The sequence below is a fragment of the Osmerus mordax genome, chromosome 4 (genome assembly GCF_038355195.1).
Source record: "Osmerus mordax isolate fOsmMor3 chromosome 4, fOsmMor3.pri, whole genome shotgun sequence".
NCBI lineage: Eukaryota > Metazoa > Chordata > Actinopteri > Osmeriformes > Osmeridae > Osmerus > Osmerus mordax.
Genome location: NC_090053.1, coordinates 17,456,045 through 17,478,881, shown reverse-complemented (window position 1 = coordinate 17,478,881; position 22,837 = coordinate 17,456,045). Strand labels below are relative to the sequence as shown.

Here is a 22,837-nt window from a genome sequence, read left to right as displayed (position 1 = left end):
CAGCAGTACCTCACCCATGCCACCATGTTTATGAGCCTGTTTAGCTGACCAGAGCTGCTCTGCAGAGCGAAGGTTAGAATTCCAGTTGCTGAGAAGACTGGAGTCAAAGGTCAAATTTAGACCAATTCAACAGGGCTAACGATAGGGTAAACGAAAGGTTAAGATTAGGATTGAGATGAGCTGGTGGGACCTACAGCAGTTGTTGTGTGTAAAACAGTCGTCAATTCTCATATACATGTCCCTGATGTCATACAGTCATGCTGGTCCATGATTACTTGACCATAGAGTTGAATTACAAGTTTAGAGTTCAAGATAGAAAGGAAATTTAAATTAACACAAATTATTTTGAAGTACTGACAATAAAAGACAGCACTCAACAACTCAGAAAAGAACTGCACAAGAAAGCCAAATTATTTTCAACACTTTCAATTGAGTGTGTGTGGGGGGGAGTGTGTGTGTGTGTGTCAGAGCGATGGCAGTTAATTGACTGTTTGTCCAGCTCCAGGAACTCCAGACATCCACAGGAAGTCGTTAAGCAGGGAGGCCCGTGGCGGTCAGGACCAGAGAGCATGCTGGGAGAAGAATGTCAGGCCAGTCGCCCCCTACAGAGCCTGGCAGGCCAGAGGTCCCTTTACAGTCAGGACGGAGTGTGTGTGTGTCTGTTTGTGTGTGTCTGTGAGCTTGTGTGTGTGTGTGTGTGTACGTCTGTATGTCTGTGAGTTTGTGTGTGTGTGTGTGTGTGTGTATGTGTGTGTCTGTGTGTGTCTGTGAGCTTGTGTGTGTGTGTGTGTATGTCTGTGAGTTTGTGTGTGTGTGTGTGTGTGTGTGTCTGTGTGTCTGTGAATCTGTGTCTGTGAGTGTCTACGCCTGTGTGTGAGTACTCTTGGCATGGTTTCTCGTTACAGAGTCACAGTCAACAGAAAACAGGTGTGAAGCTCTGGACTGGGACTCCAGTCGTCTTCTCCCTGTGATCTTAGAATCTGTGGGGCGTCATGCTCCCTGCTCACTCTATGCTGAGACCAGTGTGTGCTGTGTAGAGGAACAGGCCAACTCAGTGACATGGAAAACCACCATGCTGTTCACAACACAAACACGTCTGCATGCGTGTGTGCTTGAGAGAGACAGAGGGAAACACAGAAACGGAGGAAAATGTAGACAGAAAGAGAGAGAGAGAGGGGGGGGGGAACTGCAATAGAAATATGAAGAGAGAGAGAGCGAGAGAAAGAGGGAACTAAATTTGAATACAAAGAGAGAGCCTACTTCTCCTCTATGTGTATCTCTTTCCTTATGATTGTAGCTGATGACTGGATCATTAGCTGAATCATGTCGTCTGACATCGCCATGCTCTCAGGACAAACAAAGGGCAGATTGTGCCACCCTGGGCCCTGGCCCCCTGGCCCCCCTGGGCCCCCCAGCTGGGACAGGTTCCCACACTCTGCTGGGGGCAGCGTGGAGCGTTCCGATCCACAATCCGATCACCCAGCTGCCTAAACCACTCTGGTGCCCAGCGCTCCAGGGTGGCACCGCACCACCTCCACTACCAACTCTTGAGTGAATGTCAAGCTAGGTGAAGAGTCTAGGTTGAGGCTTGCCCAATGTTCTAGGGTATAGAACATAAAGCACAGACTACCTTCGACCTTGAAATAACAGGACTATAACAGGACTCGGCAATATAATTTCTAATCAATTCTCAATACTTTTTTGTGGCTCATCGAGAGATATAAACAGAGAGAGGAGGGACGGAGGGAGATGGAAAGAGAGAGAGAAAGAGGTGGGGGGGGGGGGCAAGGGTTGCATTCCCCTGTAGAACGTAAAAAAGTCAACAGAGGGATTAGAATGTAGGGATTAACCCGCGAGGACACTGGCCACAGGACCTGAGAGGCCGACACAGAGAAATTAGAAATGTTCAATCACGTTGCTGAAAAAGCTGGTCACTGTTTGGCTGTTGAAACGTTGAGAAACGCACTAGTAACCATAACATTATCAAATCAAATCTCTGGCGAACCCTCAGCAACACCACACTGAACAACTGAATCAGAGCGCGCTATACAGTTTGCCAGTTCAGAAACACACATTGCACATTAAAAAAACACTAGATTTTTCTTTCCCGCGGCTTGTGTTATTAATACCCGTGGATGCCCGGTATTTCTCTCGCATTCATTTCACTATCAGACAAAGCCGTTCTTGCAGACAACGCTGTCTTTGTCACCGTGAAACGGAGAAATAGCCTATACGGAATCTTCCGCCGGTTTCTAGATCACCATTAAGCACTGTTCTGTCAGCTGGTCACACTCGTTTCCAATCCGCTAATATCGGCTAACATCTAATAATGCTTCATAAGTGAAGCAGTATGGCAGAAACTAAGACTACAAACTGCAGGCAGTGATGGTGCACAGAAAAAATGGTCCCTGGATCATCACAATCCATAACAATTTAGATATTAGGTTTTAAATAATCGTGGTTTACAATTTCACACATATAAATTCAATAAACACTACAGCCTACTTGAAACAGAGTTAACTAAAAGACGAACTGTCCTACGTACATGTCTGCTGTCGGAGTCTACCCCAGACGAGGTCAGTGAATCACTCCAAATATTCAAATCGCAGTTCCGGTTGTAACTGTCTCAAGAATGTGAACGCCGTCTAATTCCGTGTGCTCATCTTCTATAAGAAATTAAACGTATGCATCTGAAACGTATTTAATATCGCCCGGCTACGTCTGTTCAATTGTCCTCTGGTACTCCCGAGTGTCACTTTCTCCCTCTAGTGCATGCGCGCGGGGCTGAAGGCTCGGTCCCGTCCTTATCTCAGAAGGGGTGTGGACAAAACACCGAGGATGAAAAGAACGGCCATGCCGCGCGGGTCCGTCCAAGCTCTCCGCTGTGGTTCCACAGCAACAGACCACGCGCCTTATATTTGTGACTTTCTGAACGACTCTGTCTCAAGTGCCTGCCCCGACCGACTTGTTTATAGCGCTTGAGTTTTCCTTCAGCAAACACACACAGTCTTGCAAGCACACACACACACACACACACACACACACACACACACACACACACACACACACACACTAGTAGCATGGAATGGCAGCTCGGTTGTTTGGGTTCCTTAAACTTACAAACCTAGTTACAATCAAGTGACCAAATCATAATCAAAAGTACTTCTTCAAGGGTACTTTTTCCTGGACCATGTTTCTGCTGCCCTGGCTCTGCCAGTCAGGGTCAGTAAGGCAGGTGAACAGATGGCTTGTTGGTTTGTTTTCTTTCCAACAGTTTATTTCTAACACTCATCCAATGGGAGTTTGATTACAGGAACATGCGAACTGTGCAGTCATCAAAATGTTTAATTGAGTGTGTGTCAAGAGTGTGTGTGGGAGAAAGGAGTCAGTGATGTGTGTGTATGAGCACGTGCGTTTGTGTGTGTGCTTTCTCTCAAACACACATTCTTTCTGACCACTCTTTCTCTCCCTTCCCCACAGTATATTTTTCACTCTCACACAAACTCTTTCTGGCACACACACACTTTCTCTCTCTCTCTCTCACACACACACTCACACATTCATCAGAATAAGTGTGTGTGACAGTGACAAAGGCCCCTTGCCCCTCCCCGACCACGCCAAGACGAACGACCCCTCTCTTTCCCCGGGTAGCCATCACCAAGGCAACAAGGGGTGATGTCATGCGTTGGGGAGAGAGTGCGTCTGTTCAACCTCCTGCCTGCCTGTGTGGGAGAGATAGGGCCAAGACTGGTCACACGCACACACACACACACACACACACACACACACACACACACACACACACCAATAGAACTCTGCCTTTCACTTACAATACCCCTCCACCCCCTCCACCCTCCATTGAGACCCACCAGGCCATTCTCCACCTCTCTGAATGCCCCCATCTTCTTGAATCACAGCCAGTGGTACTCGTACCCCCCCCCCCCCACCTCAGCAGCCCTGCCCCCCGCGTTACCCCCCTTCCCAGCACACTCCTTTCACCCCTCTCCCCCTCTGCCCAGTGTCTCTAAATCTGTTATTACTACTTATGCAGCATATTGTGTTTCAGTCTGCTTCATTATTAATTAGGCTGATTGTTACATCATTATCAACCACCTGGACTTTCCACAACACACACACACCAGAATCAGAATTTGGTTTTATTCGCCATGTAGGTTTACACAAACACGGAATTTACTGTGGCCGGTAGGTGCAAACAATAAACATATACGGATCTTACAGTTTTTCCCCATTGCTTTGGCTCATTTCACGAAACAGAAATGACATTCTCAAAACAACACGTGCAAACCTCCAAACCACTGGGCAGTTGTTCACAAACGATTGGAATTTTTCATTCCTTTAATCAAATTGCAATTGTATTAGCACATCCTCGTAAATGACAAGTGCAATTGCCTACAGTTTGCACACATTTCAAATGATTTAGCACATCTTTGAAATGGTTAAGTACAATTGCCTTCAGTTAGGCCAATTACCAATTGAATATATCTTGCTGGTCTAAACTGACTGTTGCTTCTCAGTCAAGTGGTTATTCGCTGCAAAACATATTGGCATAATTTCCTTGTGTACATCATCACCTGCACAATAGTTCACTCCACTGTCAAAATCTTTCAGGCACATAATACCATGAAAAACATCATGGTATATACTGTAATATGGATCTCTTGGATCAACTGGTTACAGTCATTGTCAGGTGCAACTAGAACTTTACTAAACAAGGGGACACATCCGATCACCAATCACACAGTAAGTTTAGTTAGCTGACAGGAGCTATCCAGGAGTATAAATGCTTCCATCAAATATATAGAGCTTGTCCCAGGCCAGCTCAGGGGCAACATCACCATGTGTGCTGACATTTCAGAGAATGGTGTAGTCACCCACATTCCCAGTCTTGGCCCATACAATACCCAGAAGCACCTGGTGTTCTTGGACCACCTGCACTCCGATCTTATCCCTCTACATGAGAGCGGTTTGGTAGGGCCTCACTTGCTTACATTTGTCATTGTGTGGGACAATGTAAGCTTCCACCGTGGCCCACTCATCAAGGTTCACTGCCCATCCAAGAATGCTTATGGTGCTCATCACCTTACTCCCCATTCCTCAATCCTATCGAGGAGTTTTTTTCTGCATGTAGGTGGAGGGTCTATGAGCATTGGGCTCAAAACCAGAGGTCCCTGCTCCAGGCAATGGATGCTGCTTGTGATCATGTCACAGCAGATCAGTGTAGGGGATGGTTGCGGCATGCACAATGATTCTTCTCCTGTTGCATCGCAAGGGAGAACATCAGATGTGATGTCGATGAAATCTGTGGCCAGACAGACAGGAGCGTGAGGATGAGCAGGAAAGTGAGGACGACAACTAGTGAAACTCCAGCTTTGCTTTACTTTCTTACTGTATGTGTTGGTAGTGTAGGTTATACATAATGTTATGTTATGTTATGTTTTGATGTGCTTATTGTATGACATTATATTGTGCTGTACACATTTCATGTTACAGTAACCACAATGTATGGCAATTACAGTAACAATTTCCAAAGCAGTGTGAGTGCAGTATGTGATGTGAAACCTTGTAGGCTACTTTGAATTACTGTCATGTTTTTTCTGTTAGATACACATTTACATTTTACATTTATTCATTTAGCAGACGCTTTTATCCAAAGCGACTTCCAAGAGAGAACTTTACAAAAGTGCATAAGGTCAATGATCATAAACAATGAGGTAGCCCCAAAAACATTGTGGGTAGCCAAAACATGAAGCATACATTGTGAAAAGCAAATAAGTGCCAATGGGAAGAAACATAGTTCTTGAAGGTGGAGGTGGGGAGGTGATTCCACCATTGGGCGGCCAGACAGGAGAAGAGCTTGGGTTGGGAGCGGGCACTCTTGAGAGGTGGGACCACCAGACGGTTGTCAGAAGAAGACCGTAGGTGGTGGGTGGGGGTGTAAGGCTGGAGGAGAGACTTGATGTTGTCGGGTGCAGTCCCATTCACCACTCGGAAGGTCAGTACCAGGGTCTTGAATCTGATACGGGCCGTGATGGGAAGCCAGTGGAGGGAGATGAGGAGCGGGGTAACATGGGAGCGTCTGGGTAGATTGAAGACACATAGTATTCTGGAAAGAAAACATCTACTACAGTAACTGTAACACAGTGCACATGAGGGATATTTTTAAGGTCCACTGCCATACTGACAAAACATCTAATCATTTTGACCTGCAGTGTTTACACAATGCCAAAGGGACTTTTCATTTTGGGGTCACTGACTATTTGTATGAGAAAAGGATTTAGTTTTGACTGATGAGTTGTCTGTTTTAGGAGAAAGATGACCCTTTGCAGGTGTGCCATGGTGTTTTGCTGAACCATCTAGGTTATTTTGGCAAATGTATTTAAAGCTTTGAGAATGTCCACTTTTTTCTCGAGAGATGGGCCAAATCAATCGAGAAGGAACTTTTCATTTTGGGGGCACTGACTATTTATATGAGAAAATGATTTGGTTTTGAAGCATGAGTTAACTGTTTTGGGTGAGATATGACCTTTTGAAGGTGATCTATGTATTTGTGCTGAACCATATAGGCTATTTTGTCAAATGCACTTAGAGCTTTGAGAATGTCATTTCTGTTTCAAGAATTGAGCCAAAGCAATGGAGAAAAACTGTAAATCAAAAGTAGAAAAGTAATCAGCACCCCCACCTCCCCCTCCCCAGGATCCCCTCCACCCCCAGCACTCCTGTCCCAGCAGGCCCAGCCCAGGATCTGGGGGTGACCCAGCATGTCGGAGCAGAGCCCTGCTGATGCTGGCAGTCCTGTAAACCTCCAGCCCTCGTTCAGACACCCTGGTCCCTGCCTCCAGCATGCTGCTGCCTGCTGTAATCTGGCCTGAGCTGCTCCCCCCTGCCTGCTGCCCTGGAGATTACACTGCCATCACCCCTCCGGCTGGGAGGGCCACCTCTTGCAGCTCTGCTGGGACTCTAGTGCTGCGCTCTACTGGGACTCTAGTGCTGCTTCAGTCTCTACTGGGACTCTACTGCGGCGCTCTACTGGGACTCTAGTGCTGCGCTCAACTGGGACTCTAATGCTGCGCTCTACTGGGACTCTAGTGCTGCGCTCTATACTGGGACTCTAGTGCTGCACTCTACTGGGACTCTAGTACTGCGCTCTACTGGAACTCTAGTGCTGCGCTCTACTGGGACTTTAGTGCTGCGCTCTACTGGGACTCTAGTACTGCGCTCTATACTGGGACTCTAGTGCTGCGCTCTACTGGGACTACTTCTGCTTGAGTCTCTACTGAGACTCTAGTGCTGCTTGAGTCTCTACTGAGACTCTAGTGCTGCTTGAGTCTCTACTGAGACTCTAGTGCTGCGCTCTACTGGGTCTCTACTGCAGCGCTCTACTCGGACTCTAGAGCTGCGCTCTACTGGGACTCTACTGAGGGAGTCAGTTGGCTGAGCGGTGAGGGAATCGGGTTAATAATCCGAAGGTTGCCAGTTCAATTCCCGGTCATGCCAACTGACGTTGTGTCCTTGGGCAAGGCACTTCACCCTACTTGCCTCGGGGGGGAATGTCCCTGTACTTACTGTAAGTCGCTCTGGATAAGAGTGTCTGCTAAATGACTAAATGTAAATGTAAATGTACTTCTGCTTGAGTCTCTATTGAGACTTTAGTGCTCTTCTCTCCTGGTGGTAACCCTTGACCCTCCAGCAGTACACCAGCACGCTGCAGCCTCTCTATATAACTCTATCTCTAATCTAAGACATCCTCCCGTCTACTCCACTGCAGGGCTGTATGCTGGAGGAACAATTACAGTTGAGACCCTGACGCAATTAAAGAAAGATTTCAAAGTATGTGTGTGCGTGTGTCGTTCCACGGGCCAGGGTAAAGTAGGCCAAGAAGACTCTGGGGGGGATCTGTGGAGGAGGGGGGGGGGCAGGTGAATGAGATGTCTGACTGACTCGGAGGCGGCAGACACATGGAGATGTTCATTCATAAATACTGAATCTCATCTTTTTGTCTCCCCTCCCCCTGTGTGTGTGGGGGTGTATGTATTTGTGTACATGCATGTGTGTGTGTTTGTTCCTCTCCAGGCAGCAGACCCAGATATATGGGTCACTCTAGTAAACCCAGACTGTTCCAGAATACAATAACATCATCGCCTTTACGACATCCGACACCCAAGTGTTACCCAGCCCTATGTCCTGAGCATGGCTGTTCTACCAGGCCACCTCCTGACCCCTGACCCCTGACCCTCAGAGTTTAGGACCCCGCCTGGGGGTCCCAGAGGAGCTGTAGGCCAATCTGGGCTGGGTAGAAGAGTTCTTTGATCTGAATTGAACAAACACACACTCGGCCCCTCTCTCTCTCTCTCTCTGGGGGTATCTAGCATGTGTAACCGCTCAGCCACCCCTCCCTCATCGCAGAACCAGTGTCCCACAGGAACAGGGGCGGGACCCAGAAACCATGAATGTATTTATAAACATACTCTCTCTCTGCTCCTCCTTCCTCTTTGATTCATTTCCTGTCAGGAGAAGAGGAAAACATGGGAGTTGGCAAAGAGAGAGAGAGAGAAGGAGTGAGAGAGGACTGAGAGGGAGAGTGTGTGTGTGTGTGTGTGTGTAAGACACAGACACTGTGTTGGGGACACAGAGACAGGACTGGTGGTGGGGACAGAGACAGGGGACAGGGAGAGAGAAATTTTGTTTTCTTCCTCAGCAACAGACGGGTTCCGTTTATGTTACGTAAGCTCATCTGAGAAGACGTGCTGGAACGTTCCCGAGGAGGGAGGGGGGAGGAGAAGTGAGAGAAAGATGGACAGAGAGAGGGAGGGAGGGACAGAGAGAAAGAGAAAAGCGGAAAGACCAAAAAAGTTATGTAAGCTATCATTAGCTATGCATTGACCTTGGACATAACTGGCACCCACACTAACACAATGTCCACTTGAACGTCCACTAGCGCAGGCTGATACCCATGGGTGAACAGACAGTCACAAACACACACTCGACCTCCACACCTGCACAGCACCACCTGTTAGCTCCGTCTGCTGTGCCATCTACGCCTAAAACAAAACCTCTCTCTGAGCACGCCGAAAACCCACTCTATCCGACTGCTCCTCTCCTTGGGCCCTGGTTAGTCCTTGTCTTTTGTTCTCCCTCTCCACAGCCTCACCCTAGCTGATGCTGGGCCTGGAAGGGGGGAGGAGGGGGGGGGGGGTTCTGGAGGCCCCCTGGGATACAATAGTCCACCGTTTAGTTCCAGGAGACTGGATGTTTAGTAACAATCGCTGACTGTACAGCTGACCCACCGCAGGGGAGAAGGTGGGTATGAGACAGAGGCCAAGGGGATGAGAGAGAGGCCAAGGGGATGAGAGAGAGGCCAAGGGGATGAGAGAGAGGCCAAGGGGATGAGACAGAGGCCAAGGGGATGAGAGAGAGGCCAAGGGGATGAGAGAGAGGCCAAGGGGATGAGACAGAGGCCAAGGGGATGAGAGAGAGGCCAAGGGGATGAGAGAGAGGCCAAGGGGATGAGAGAGAGGCCAAGGGGATGAGAGAGAGGCCAAGGAGATGAGAGAGAGGCCAAGGGGATGAGAGAGAGGCCAAGGGGATGAGAGAGAGGCCAAGGGGATGAGAGAGAGGCCAAGGGGATGAGAGAGAGGCCAAGGGGATGTGAGAGAGGCCAAGGAGATGAGAGAGAGGCCAAGGGGATGAGAGAGAGGCCAAGGGGATGAGAGAGAGGCCAAGGGGATGAGAGAGAGGCCAAGGGGATGAGAGAGAGGCCAAGGGGATGTGAGAGAGGCCAAGGAGATGAGAGAGAGGCCAAGGGGACGAGAGAGAGGCCAAGGGGACGAGAGAGAGGCCAAGTGGACGAGAGAGGCCAAGGGGACGAGAGAGAGGCCAAGGGGACGTGAGAGAGGCCAAGGAGATGAGAGAGAGGCCAAGGGGATGAGAGAGAGGCCAAGGGGACGAGAGAGAGGCCAAGTGGACGAGAGAGGCCAAGGGGACGAGAGAGAGGCCAAGGGGATGTGAGAGAGGCCAAGGAGAGGAGAGAGAGGCCAAGGGGATGAGAGAGAGGCCAAGGGGATGAGAGAGAGGCCAAGTGGACGAGAGAGAGGCCAAGTGGACGAGAGAGAGGCCAAGGGGATGAGAGAGAGGCCAAGTGGACGAGAGAGAGGCCAATGGGATGAGAGAGAGGCCAAGGGGATGAGAGAGAGGCCAAGGGGATAACACTTAAGCTTCGGGCTCAGGTTTTTGTCCTCCGATGTTTGACAGTTGCTGTGTGGACCTGACAGCAGCCATCAGGACCGTGACAGTCTGGCCTGGCAGTGGTCTGATCCCATCATGCCATTCACAGAAACTGCAACCCCCCCCCTTTCCACTCCTCCCCCCTGCTAATCCTCCCTCGTCCTCCCTCCTCCTCCCCCATCCTCCCCCACCCCCCCGTCTTCTCCATACAGCCATTAGACCAGGGTGGGACCGTATGGTTTGGGTACTGATCTCCCGATTAACACATACACACACACGCACATACATTTACACACAAATGCATGCATGCACTAACACGACCACTGCACTTGGTCATACAAATATTTGTACTTCGACAATCTCCCAGGCACACATGTAATTACCCTAAATAAAGCATAGAAGAGATCATGTTAGAGTACTTGGTGTTTTCCCACTACATGGTAGCGGCTCAACTCGACTCGCTAGGTTCAGTTTTCCACTGCAGGTAGCAGGCTACCCCCTCTATGTAGCTAGTCCTCCTCTAGATTTGCCATTTTCAAAAACTGCCATTTCATATATAATGGAACGTACTCCCTGTCTCTGACTCTCTGACCCGGGGGGCGGGTCTGTGGTTGAGGTGAGCTACAGGCCATGTTAGTGTTTAGCATCAGGCCTGAGTCCAGTCTGGCCTCCAGCCCTCCTGCCAGGCCACAGAACCAGCCTTCAGCTCCCCAAACAATGGAGCTACTCCAGAACACCTACTCCCTTGCTGCCACAGGCCAGCCCAGCCCAGCCTGCTGTCTGACCAGACCAGGCTGCAGTAGTTCAAATGAGGCTGAACCTTCTATTTCTGTTTGGAGCTCTTCCCCAACCCAAAGACACACACCCACACACACACAGAGACACATACACACACACACATACAGAGAGACACACACACAGAGAGACACACACATGCAGAGAGACACACATACAGAGAGACACACACACAGAGAGACACATACATACACACACATACAGAGAGACACACACACAGAGAGACACACACATGCAGAGACACATACACTGACATACACACAGATACACACATCCCCCCACACACACACACACTCATACACATGCGCACACACACATACATCCCCCCCCACCCATCACACACAGCACATGACGGCGTGGCAGAGCCAGCAATAGAAGCTGATGCAGCAGGCAGCAGTAAACAGAGAAGCAGCACAAAGACGCGGCTGGCTGTCAGAATGCTAACTTCCTGCCTCTGCTGCAGCTTGCGGCGACGTGCTTCCTGTTTAAAAACTCAGACCGTAGTCACCATTCAGTCTGTCTGTGTTTCTCCCCCAACCAGACAGAGCCACAGAAGTTGCTTCAGCACAGCAGATTACAGACATTGCACTGTCTCTGAAGGCCTAAAGGAGGGTGAAGCCGGATAATAAATAATAAAGTGTTACATTTTACATTTACATTTTACATTTAGTCATTTAGCAGACGCTCTTATACAGAGCGACTTACAGTAAGTACAGGGACATTACCCCCGAAGCAAGTAGGGTGAAGTGCCTTGCCCAAGGACACAACGTCATGTGACACGGCTGGGAATCGAACTGGTAACCTTCAGATTACTAGCCTGACTCCCTCACCACTCAGCCATCTGACTCCCTGTTACCATGCACAGTCGGCATGGGTGGGGTATAACAGGGTGGAGTACAGAAGCCTATAGTGTCAATGTGATATTTATAGTTACAGTACAAATACTGTACTGGTGTAAGTGCAACATTCCTAATATCTGAACTACAGTGGAACAATAACATCTACAACATGACATAGTAAAGTGCAGCACAAACAACATGGTATCACACATCAAGCAATTCCGTGGGCACAGACATTTATCGATTATATAGTAGGTGAAGGGGGAGTGGGGGGGGGGGGCAGGGTTAGATGTGACCTGGACCTGTAATGGAAACAAGCTACAATACTTGAATAATGGACAAACTAACTTTCATACTAGTTAAGACTAAATGAAGGAGGGGGGCTTTTAAGAGTTTGAGATGATCATGAACCACAAGACTAGTTAGAGCAAAGATTCCAGTTCAACACTGCCCTCTTCTGGATGTAGTGCAGTACTACAAGGAAGGTGACTAATGTGTTGACTAGACTAGACAACCAAAAAACATAGCAGAGAAACTGGGAGTTTTCCTTAGTCTTCCTGCTTAGTCTTCCTTGAGGGTTTAGGTTGGTTTAGGTTGGTTTAGGTGCAGTTATATTGGCGTTTTTGAAGCCCTCTGTGACATCGCTTTTAAAAAGGGCTATATGGATTTGAATGATTTGAAACTAGGCGGTCTCTGTTTGGACGCACCACAAAGATTAAGACATGAATGAACACAAGCAAAAGGTTTACTTCAGTTGTGTTGTTTCCAAGCTATTTATGCACACAGGATGAGCTGTCACATTTATAATCCTTGGCACAATGAAGGAGTACGGGGGGCAGTGATTGGTTCACGTGTGGACCTACAGCAGCCCTGTTACTGAGTGAAATCCAGCCAATCCCTCAAACATTCTGGACCCTGGAGTGGGACAGCAGCCTGGTGAATTAATAAAGAGATCTGTCTCTTCACCTCTGGCTGTCTGACCCGATCACCAGACACCTGGATGTGAATCACACCCATCCAGGTCTGAGTGGGTGTCCAGGGGTGTAAAGGGTTTGCCTGCAGTGGTTTGCTGTGTCTTGTGCAGTTTGACATGGGGATCTTTAATACCTGGACAAGTCAGCTATCTCTCTGTAGAGGTCTGAGTCCACAGTCTGGAGTATTCTGCTTATTAAGAGGTTTTCCTTCGGACAGAAGTCTGCAGATGAGTTATTTATCTGACCGCATGATAGGTGTTTACAGGATGTAAGGACCAGACAGGACCCCAGGGACCCCTCAGTCATTAATACTTCATTACCCATAATACCCTCATCAATACTACATTACCCATGGCCACTCATTAATACTGCAGCAGTTCTAACGCTAGTCAGAGGGGAGAGCTGGGATCTATATTTACACACACATCTACCTCACACAAACACACACACACAGTGCTGAGCATTCACTAAGTGTGTGTGTGTGTGGTGTACTATTGCCACCTCTGTAGAACCAGGAAATTTCCTGCCTGTATAGATACACAGGCAGGAAATACTGACAATTCACTTCCTGCCATTGTCCTGTCATCAAAGTCCATCTCCATTCACACCATTCAGACTCACAACAAAATACATCATTATGCCATCGTACAACAACACGGTTTCACACCCCTCAACACAACATAGCATTACATACTGTACCACAAGACTAGCTTCACACAAGTCTAAATTGCAGGCTGGTTAGCCAACTAACGCCCAGTTATCTGAGGTGTCGCATAATCATAAATCTGTCAAACACACAAACACATTGTAGTTGCTCTGCCTCAGTCTTGCCGTTTGGAAAGGTCTCAGACAGGAAAAGGGTCATGTCTTTATCCATTACCCCAAAGCCCCGGCTCATCTGAACCAATAAACACATCCTGAATACCCTTGGACAGCTGCCTCTCTTTCTCCCACACAATAGACCAGCTCCTGCCAACTTTCCTCAAGACCGGCAGAGAAGAAGAGAGGCAGAGAAAGAGCGGTGGATGGGAAATGGGTGGGGAAAGAGGGCAGAGATGATTTGGATGCAGTTAACAGAGAAGGGTGAGCAGTGAGAAAAAGAAAGAAAGAGATTGATGGAGAGCGAGGGAGATTAGAGAATGAATAAAAAAGGCTTCATTCCAGGTCGGCCTGTTGTTATGGGTCAAGGGTCAACTAGTCACTCATTCAGACCAAGTCAACAATCATCCTTCGAAGGACACTGATTGACTCTGGTCACCATAACAACCAACACCAAACTCAAAGCCCAAGAAAACCACGACACAGGGAACATCTCATCTCAACGACCCCTACACCACCACATTCACTCAACGTCCACAACCAACCACCACCACAGCACCAGCTGCAGATGGACAGTTGTCTTTCTGTCTGTCAGCCTTATTTACCACGAACAAGGCAGCACGCTGTTACTGAAACACTGTCTGCTGTGTCTGCTGTACTATGGACCTAAGAGATCAGGCCAAGCTTTCTCTGACACAAACACATTCGTGTCATCAATACACAATATATCTTTTTTTCAAAACCACTGATCTACGTCCCAGTGTTTTTTTCACCCGTCCGGTATCCACCTATCTGGCTGTGCGTTAAACAAACATTCCAGCACTGACCCTTGGGTGCCCCTGGGAGAGGGGAGTGTGTTTGAGGAAGGAGGGTGGTTCTGGTTAGACAGGAGGTCTAAAACAGCCTTTTATTACACTGTACACTGTAAACCCTGGTTCGAATGTGGAGTAGTGTCACAAACACAACAAAAACTCCAGTTTCTCAGTGTCTTGGTCTTGATGTCAATGAGGGACTGAGAGTGGTTATGTGAGAGAGGAGGAGAGAGGGGGAGGGAAGGGGCAAAAGGAGAAAGGCGGAGGAGAAGGATGGGAAAGTACAGAAGGTCTGTGTGGAACGAGAAGGAGAGATGAGGGGGAGAGAGGATGGGAGTTGAGGAAATGTATCAGTAATCTATTCCACTGTGAAACTCCCAAACTGTCTGTACAGCCAGAACACAACAACACTGAGAGATAGAGAGAGAGAGAGAGAGAGAGAGAGAGAGAGAGAGAGAGAGAGAGAGAGAGAGAGAGAGAGAGAGAGAGAGAGAGAGAGAGAGAGAGAGAGAGAGAGAGAGAGAGAGAGAGAGAGAGAGAGAGAGAGAGAGAGAGAGAGAGAGAGAGAAGAAGGTGACGAAACCGAGAGTGAACCTCATCGATTGGTGTTTAACACACCTGGCAGTGACTCCCCTGCCCCCTTCCACTCCTACCCCGACACACACACACACACACACACACACAAACTGTAAACACACACACAGCCACATTGATACCGATACATCACGGGCAAAACCTAAAGATATTTTTCAGTGGATTTGGTAAGACCCAGTAAAAAATCAGCTTTGTAAGTGGAACTTTGATTCGAACTCGATTTTTTTTTACGTCATTTAGAGTAACAACATAATAGATCTTCTATCTTACCTTTATTGTAGTCCTACGAGCGAGAAAATGTTCCCCGTCAAAGAAAGGGAGAATCAAAAGAATGTTTCAAGTTCAGTTTAGCCCTCCATCCAAGTTCCAACCTGTTAATCATGCAAGAGCGAGCACTCGGTTCTCTGAAACGTCAGCGCGCTTGTGGTCACACCTCCTTCCTCGAGCGCGTGGATGATCTCTCCAGCCTCACAACTGACACCGATCTACCAGATCCCCGAAATCTCTACTCGAAAAAACACCTTCACTACCGTCTAGCTTAACTGTTCTATAGCAAGCGTACATGTAAAGCCTCAGGATAATTAAATCTCCCTTTTCTTTAGATAGCCGACTGCCCCTTGTGATTGATCCGCTCTAATTGGATTCATAGAAGTAAAATATGTAGGCCTAATCAATGCCATAACTACACATCTTTGAATGATTAACTGGAACACGGATACAAGAACAAAAGAAAAACGAATGACTATTTTCTTGGTCTGAAATGATTAAGCCGAGTATTCTTTAAAGTGAGAGGTGGTCTGGGATGGAAAAGAGAACACTCTGTCTTGCACTGCAGGATTAGAGCATGTTATTCAGTCTTTCATCCTCTCTGTTAATCAGCAGTTTTTCAAGACCCTTTCCTGTCAGCAGTCATCGCTGCCAGTAGGGCTGTCTCTCCTGCCCTGACCCCTAAAACACACACACACACGCACACGCACACACACACACACACACACACACACACACACACACACACACACACGCACACTCCGGACAGTCAGAGAACAGGGATATGGAGAAACACAGCGGAAAACTGCCTCTGTTCCACCACCCCTCTCTCACCCCTCCATCTCCACATCCTCCTCTCCTCCCTGCTTCCGTTGGTGCTCGTCGCCTCTCTGTTTTCCTTCTCTCCGTTCTGTTCGAGCGGGTCAGTCATCACGCTCCTCCACAAGCAGCAGACGGCCGAGAACACACACACACACTCCTTGAACTCGCGCAAACACACACAGCCTCCTGAACGGACACGGTTTTAAGGGACACGACAAAAAGACTACGTGTATTGAAGCTGGTTTTTATTCAGGGAAGACAGGCCCTGTCATGCCAGCAGAAAGCCTGGATGAGATCCCCACTGGAGCTTGACAGGGGAGAACAGACAGTGTTGGTCAGGCCTCTGTGTCTGGGTGGGTCCCTCTGCTACCAGGGGATGCTGTTACCCTTCCAGTCCAGCAGTGTCCCGCGGTGCTGCTCTGTGAGTGATGACATCACTCCCAGCATGCCCCGGACGCTGTCCTTCGTTGGCAGGGGAGCCTGTCAGCAACAGAGCGGATGTGATCATGGACGTGTTGAAGCCATACCGCTTTAATACATATCAACCTTGAGTCTTTCTTTCTCTTTCTTTCTCTACCTTTCTCTGTCTGTCTTTCTCTTTCTCTCTCTTTCTTTTTCTCTTTCAATTGAATTGAATTAAATGAATTCCAATCACATCTCTCTGTCTCTTTCTGTCTGTCTGTCTGTCTGTCTGTCTGTCTCTCTCTCTCTCTCTCTCTCTCTCTCTCTCTCTCTCTCTCTCTCTGTCTCTCTCTCTGTCTCTCTCTCTCTCTCTCTCTCTCTCTCTCTCTCTCTCTCTCTCTCTCTCTCTTTCTTTCATTGATTCTACCCCCCAATGCCTGTTCCCCCCCTCCGCTGACCTGTGACCCGCCCATGTCCGTCTGGACCCAGCCGGGGTGGATAGCCGTCACCAGGATGCCGTCCTTACACAGGTCCTCTGACAGGCAGCGAGTCAGCATGTTCAGCGCCACCTGGTGGACAGGAGGACAAACAGCACTGAGGACCATAAACAAGCAGGAAACACAGGGCAGTGATCTGCTTTAGTACTACCCTGCCCACTCCACCCCACCCCCATCCCCTTCTCCGATCCCCCTTGCTCTGTGCGGTAGTGCAGAAGGCGCAGTACCTTGCTTGTCCTGTAGGGGTACATGGGCGCCATACCAAAGCTCTCATAGCACTTCTCAATGGAGGAGATCAACGTGGAGATGTTGATGATGGCTGCCTTTCGACAGGACAACCCTGACTCTGAATCTTGAGCTGCTGCCCTCTGCAGCTGAGGCATCAACTCCTGTAAGAGAGACATGGATAGTTTACAGGGATGAGGATGCATGTTTCTGATTCCATAACCGACAGGAGAATACTGATGAGTCGGCTAGTACTTGTAACAGTGGGCCGGGTATAGCTCAGTGCAGTTCAAATGGTTACAGGTTCAAATCCCTCCCCTGTAAATCCCTTTTTCGCATACATGCTCATAACGTGCAAAAGTATAATCTATTAATCTATTACAGTGGTTAACTCTGGTGCTCCTCCTGTCTATGACGGCAGCACAACCCACGGGTCAGTAGGTGATATCTCGCCTCTCATGGTTGACAGCTTTAATGTATGGATGTGTGAACGCAGTGCGGACGGGCGGAGGGGCGTAGGGGCGTAGGGGCGGAGGGGTGTAGGGGAGTAGGGGCGCAGGGGCAGAGGGGTGCGTAGGGGTATAGGGGCGTAGGGGCCATGGGGCGGAGGGGCGTAGGGGCGTAGGGGCGGAGGGGCGTAGGGGCGGAGGGGTGTAGGGGAGTAGGGGCGCAGGGGCAGAGGGGCGTAGGGGTGTAGGGGCGTAGGGGCCATGGGGCGGAGGGGCGGAGGGGCGTAGGGGCGCAGGGGCGCAGGGGCGGAGGGGCGTAGGGGTGTAGGGGCGTAGGGGCCATGGGGCGGAGGGGCGTAGGGGCGCAGGGGCGGAGGGGCGTAGGGGCGCAGGGGCGGAGGGGCGCAGGGGCGGAGGGGCGGGCACCGACCTTGGTGAGCAGCATGGGTCCCACCACGTTGGTCCGGTAGACCTCCATCATGTCGTCGGCGCCCGTCTGAGCCAGGCTGCCGGGAATGGGACGGTTAACAGCAGCGTTGTTCACCAGTAGGTTCAGGCCTGCATCCCCCAGCCTGGTGGAGACCACCTGGCAGGCCGCCGACACACTGGCCGCATCCGACACGTCTGGGACACAGGATGTGACACGCGGGTGAGTTCACCAACAACAACATTACATCAAACGCAATCGCAGGTGAGTCGTTTTTCCTGTCAAAACACGCCATTTGCAGAACTGCGCAACATATCGGATCTTAGGCTCATCTCAGGAAAAACACCAGTGCTTAAAAGCAGAGCAGGATTACGGTATGTTATAGCAGAATATCTCAAAGATATTTCCAATTAGTCAATTAAAACTATTTGGATGAACACAGGACATGAGCCCTGATTCACACACTGAGCCAGAACAGGAACGAATGTTTACATTCAGGCACGCCTGTTGTAGACAGCTGGGATCATTCAGTGAGCAGCAGAGGCCTGACTTGACATTGACATTTTGTTCATTTAGCAGATGTTTTTCTCCAAAGCAATATGCAAATAGTGCTCGTAGAAACAACATGAAATCAAGGATCAAAAGTGCATGGTTGAACGGTCTGCATGTACCAGACACAAAATAACCACATTTCAGCCAGCAGGCACGAAGAACAATAACAGTATCTCAGCTACAGTGCTACAGTGAGATCTCAGCTATCGTGTTACATAGTACAGTGCAGAAAAACCAACATCCTATCTGAAGTGCAGCATCAAACACATGTATGGGTGGAGTTTCTTCTGCACGACTGGTCTGGATTACAAATAACATTAAGTTAAAGTAATTTGAAGCCTCCCTCCCTCCCATCTCCCCCCCCCCTCCTCCTCCTTTCCCCTTCAGCTCATCCTCCTCCATCACACACATCCCTTACCCAGTGGTACTATGATGACCATCTGCGGGTGCCTCTGGGACAGCTCTTGCAGGTCCTGCAGACAGGAAGATATACCAGAGGTCAGGGGGTCAAACAAACCATAATACTACAGCACCAGGGCAACCATAGCTATTGTACATCACAGGCTCTACTACCTCTAGTTGGACAGAGATGTATCCTGTAAATGTTTGACTAAATGAAGCTTAGCGCAAGTTCAGTCAGGCAAGACCGATCCCTGCACTCGGGCATACTGGTTAATGTTTCACAGCTTACTCCCCCGCTAAGAACGCTCTCTACATTCCCTCTTTCCTATGTCGGACTGTCATCTGGGTTTCAGTATTGATTAGCGCTCTCGTCTATCAATTAACACTGTCAAATCTTCCTCGTAGCTGTCAGCCTATCACAATGAGGCTGTGCCTTTAAATACGATTCTCTCCCTGTTGAGTTTGTCCATGCCATCAAGTGCGCGACCCTCCACCTCCCCGTCGCCACCCGGTGCCTTTGTCACTGTTCTTCGACTCCTCTGGCTGGGTTGTCGGCTGCCGCCACTGCCACTCCGTGGGGGATTCTTCTTCGGATGCTGGGCAGGTGCCCTTCGATCAATAATTCCCCATGGGGTCTAAGCTCCAAACACTTGTAGTACATTTACCATTCTGTAAATAAACATCACTTTTGTCATCCCAGTTCTCTCCTGATTGAATGACCTGTACTCATGTCAGACCTGGTCAGTCAGCAGCAGCACTGCTAGGTCCCACCAAGAGGGGGTTTTGCTCAACATGTCATGAAGTCCACATCAGAGACCTATGTACATGCATGGGTACCTTAGCTCTCTCTGGTTCTCGACAGCCAGCGAAGATCAGCTTAGGCGGGTTGGTGGACTCTGCAAGCTGCGTGACGAGCTCCAGACCGATGCCCCTGTTGGCCCCCGTCACCAGAACACTGCTCCCCACACCAGATGCCATGGGGCTGATGCTGTCACCCAGGAAATAGACCGGTCCCACCAGACCTGTTCACCCAGGAAATAGACCCGTCCCACCAGACCTGTTCACCCTGAAAATAGACCCGTCCCACCAGACCTGTTCACCCAGGAAATAGACCGGTCCCACCAGACCTGTTCACCCAGGAAATAGACCGGTCTCACCAAACCTGTTCACCCAGGAAATAGACCGGTCTCACCAGACCTGTTCACCCAGGAAATAGACCGGTCCCACCAGAAGTCGCCCAGAAGACACGTGCCACTGATCCTGCCACAGAGAGTACCCTCACCCCACTGAGACACCTCGGAGACACCACCTATAAGAAGAATGTCTGTCTATAGGTGTGTGCAGGAATGAGGAAGTACCAGCTTGTTGAGGGAGTGTTCGAGCGTCTCCTGGAGTCTAAAGTTTAACTAATGTACTTTGACACATGTGGCTGACGTTTTGTTTGACCTCCTCATCAAATAAACATATAGATTTCCCCGTTCTCTCAGCCTAACCCACGCCGGTCCCAAGCAGCCTACTGGGCCACGTTCATAGGTCTGACGAGTTGAGACAGGCTGATACTGTGTGCTAGTAATGCAAACAAATCAAATCAAACGTTATTTGTACGGCCACAGAGGTCATCCCACCCTAGTTCTCGATGTGCTACAGGATAATTTGATGATCAACAGGGTAAAAAGGCTGCACTCAGGTCCAGGACAACCAGGAGAACCAGGAGAACCATGAGAACCAGGAAAACCATGAGAACCAGGAGAACCAGGGGAACCAGGAGAACCATGAGAACCAGGGAAGCTGGCTAGTAATCTGAAGGTTGCGAGTTCGATTCCCGGCCATGCCAAATGACATTGTGTCCTTGGGCAAGGCACTGCACCCTACTTGCCTCGGGGAGAATGTCCCTGTACTTACTGTAAGTCGCTCTAGATAAGAGCGTCTGCTAAATGATTAAATGTAAATGTAACGAAATCCAGATTGGAGGAATTCATATATTTGGAGAGGTGTCCAGTGAGCTGTTTTTAAGATACATGTTTGGCTTCTGTTGCTTTACTGGGCAGAGACAATTAGCGGTAGACAGGAAATGTTTTGGAGAGAGAGAGAGAGAGACAGAGAGAGAGAGAGAGAGAGAGAGAGAGAGAGAGAGAGAGAGAGAGAGAGAGAGAGAGAGAGAGAGAGAGAGAGAGAGAGAGAGCACATGCAGACTCGGGTACACATGCAGAAATGTACCCGAGTCGGAATCTAACCCGGGCCTCTGTGTTAAGGGCGCCATCTGATTCAGACCTGTGACCTCTTGACCTTACTACCACTGATCCCCATCCACGACATCTTCGAACATGAGGATACTGTTGCTAGGCCAACAGGACATAATGACTACAGACCCGTCGCCCTGACCTCTGTGGTAATGAAGTCTTTCGAGCGCCTGGTGCTGGCACACCTTAAATCCATCACTGACCCTCTACTGGACCCCCTGCCTACAGAGCCAACAGGTCTGTGGACGATGCAGTTAACATGGCCCTCCACTTCACCCTACAGCACCTGGACTCCCCAGCATCCTATGCCAGGATCCTGTTTATGGACTTCAGCTCTGCCTTCAATACCATCATCCCCGCCCTGCTTCAGGACAAGCTCTCCCAGCTGAACGTGCCTGATTCCACCTGCAGGTGGATCACAGACTTCCTGTCTGACAGGAAGCAGTGCGTTAAGCTGGGAACACAAGTCTCTGACTCCCGGTCCATCAGCACCGGATCACCTCAGGGCTGCGTCCTTTCTCCTCTTCTCTTCTCCCTGTACACCAACAGTTGCACCTCCAGTCATCCGTCCGTCAAACTCCTGAAGTTTGCGGACGACACCACCCTTATTGGGCTCATCTCTGGTGGAGACGAGTCTGATTATAGGTGGGAAGCGGCCAACCTGGTGACCTGGTGCAGCCAGAACAACTTAGAGCTCAATGCTCTTAAGACAGTGGAGATGGTTGTGGACTTCAGGAGGAACACAGCACCACTCACCCCCATCACCCTGTGTGACTCCCCAGTCAACACTGTGGAGTCCTTCCGCTTCCTGGGCACTATCCTCTCCCAGGACCTCAAGTGGGAACTGAACATCAGCTCCCTCATCAAGAAAGCACAACAGAGGATGTACTTCCTTCGGCAGCTGAAGAAGTTCAACCTGCCAAAGACAATGATGGTGCACTTCTACTCAGCCATCATTGAGTCCATCCTCACCTCCTCCATCACCGTCTGGTACGCTGCTGCCACTGCCAAGGACAAGAGCAGACTGCAGCGTATCATCCGCACTGCTGAGAAGGTGATTGGCTGCAATCTGCCTACCCTCGAGGACCTGCAGACCTCGAGGACCCTGAGGCGAGCGAGGAAGATTGTGGCCGACTCCTCCCACCCTGGTGACTCCCTGTTTCAGTCACTCCCCTCCGGAAGAAGGCTGCGGTCCATCAGGACCAATACCTCACGCCACAAAAACAGTTTCTTCCCTTCCGCTGTTGGCCTCTTCAACAAGGCCAAGGGACCACACTGACTCTAATGACTTATTGCTTAAAACACACTGCTTTTTGCACTGCATTACAATAATGGTATCTTGTACATTTGTATTTTTTGTAATATTTGTATTTTTTGTAATATTTGTATTTTTGTATTTTTATATTGTAATTTACGGCAACTTATATTTTATTTTATTGTATATTTAATTCTATTCTAATCCCACTTAGTACTGCTAGT

General features: G+C 49.3%; 2 protein-coding genes across 3 annotated transcripts in view; both read right to left on the bottom strand.

Annotated features, from left to right (window-relative positions):
* ripor1 (RHO family interacting cell polarization regulator 1) overlaps positions 1–15,449 on the bottom strand; it is a 42,630-nt gene extending 27,181 nt beyond the window's left edge. The window contains exon 1 of one of the 2 annotated variants that reach the window (XM_067235566.1): positions 15,346–15,449. The gene's annotated coding sequence lies outside the window, so the exon portion shown is untranslated. Of the gene's footprint in view, positions 1–2,545; positions 2,753–15,345 lie in introns of those variants that run through there. The other variant, XM_067235565.1, reaches the window with a different exon arrangement.
* Positions 15,450–16,392: 943 nt separating this feature from the next.
* On the bottom strand, positions 16,393–20,449 carry zgc:158868. The gene is made up of 6 exons (XM_067235578.1): positions 19,956–20,449; positions 19,135–19,189; positions 18,168–18,361; positions 17,291–17,452; positions 17,025–17,135; positions 16,393–16,644 (listed from the first exon to the last, which is right to left on the bottom strand). The coding sequence occupies exons 1-6, from the start codon at positions 20,094–20,096 to the stop codon at positions 16,531–16,533; spliced, it is 777 nt and encodes a 258-aa protein (XP_067091679.1). The 5' UTR covers positions 20,097–20,449; the 3' UTR covers positions 16,393–16,530.
* Between the last annotated feature and the right edge of the window lie 2,388 nt (positions 20,450–22,837).

What these genes read in the sequence shown, in the direction of transcription:
- zgc:158868 (XM_067235578.1), bottom strand. Translation starts at nt 20,096, where the DNA reads ATGGCATCTGGTGTGGGGAGCAGTGTTCTGGTGACGGGGGCCAACAGG. An exon ending in ACCCCTACAGGACAAGCAAG is followed by an intron (nt 17,136 to 17,290) that starts GTACTGCGCCTT and finishes CCTGTCCACCAG; the next exon opens with GTGGCGCTGAACATGCTGAC. An exon ending in CGGACATGGGCGGGTCACAG is followed by an intron (nt 16,645 to 17,024) that starts GTCAGCGGAGGG and finishes TGTTGCTGACAG; the next exon opens with GCTCCCCTGCCAACGAAGGA.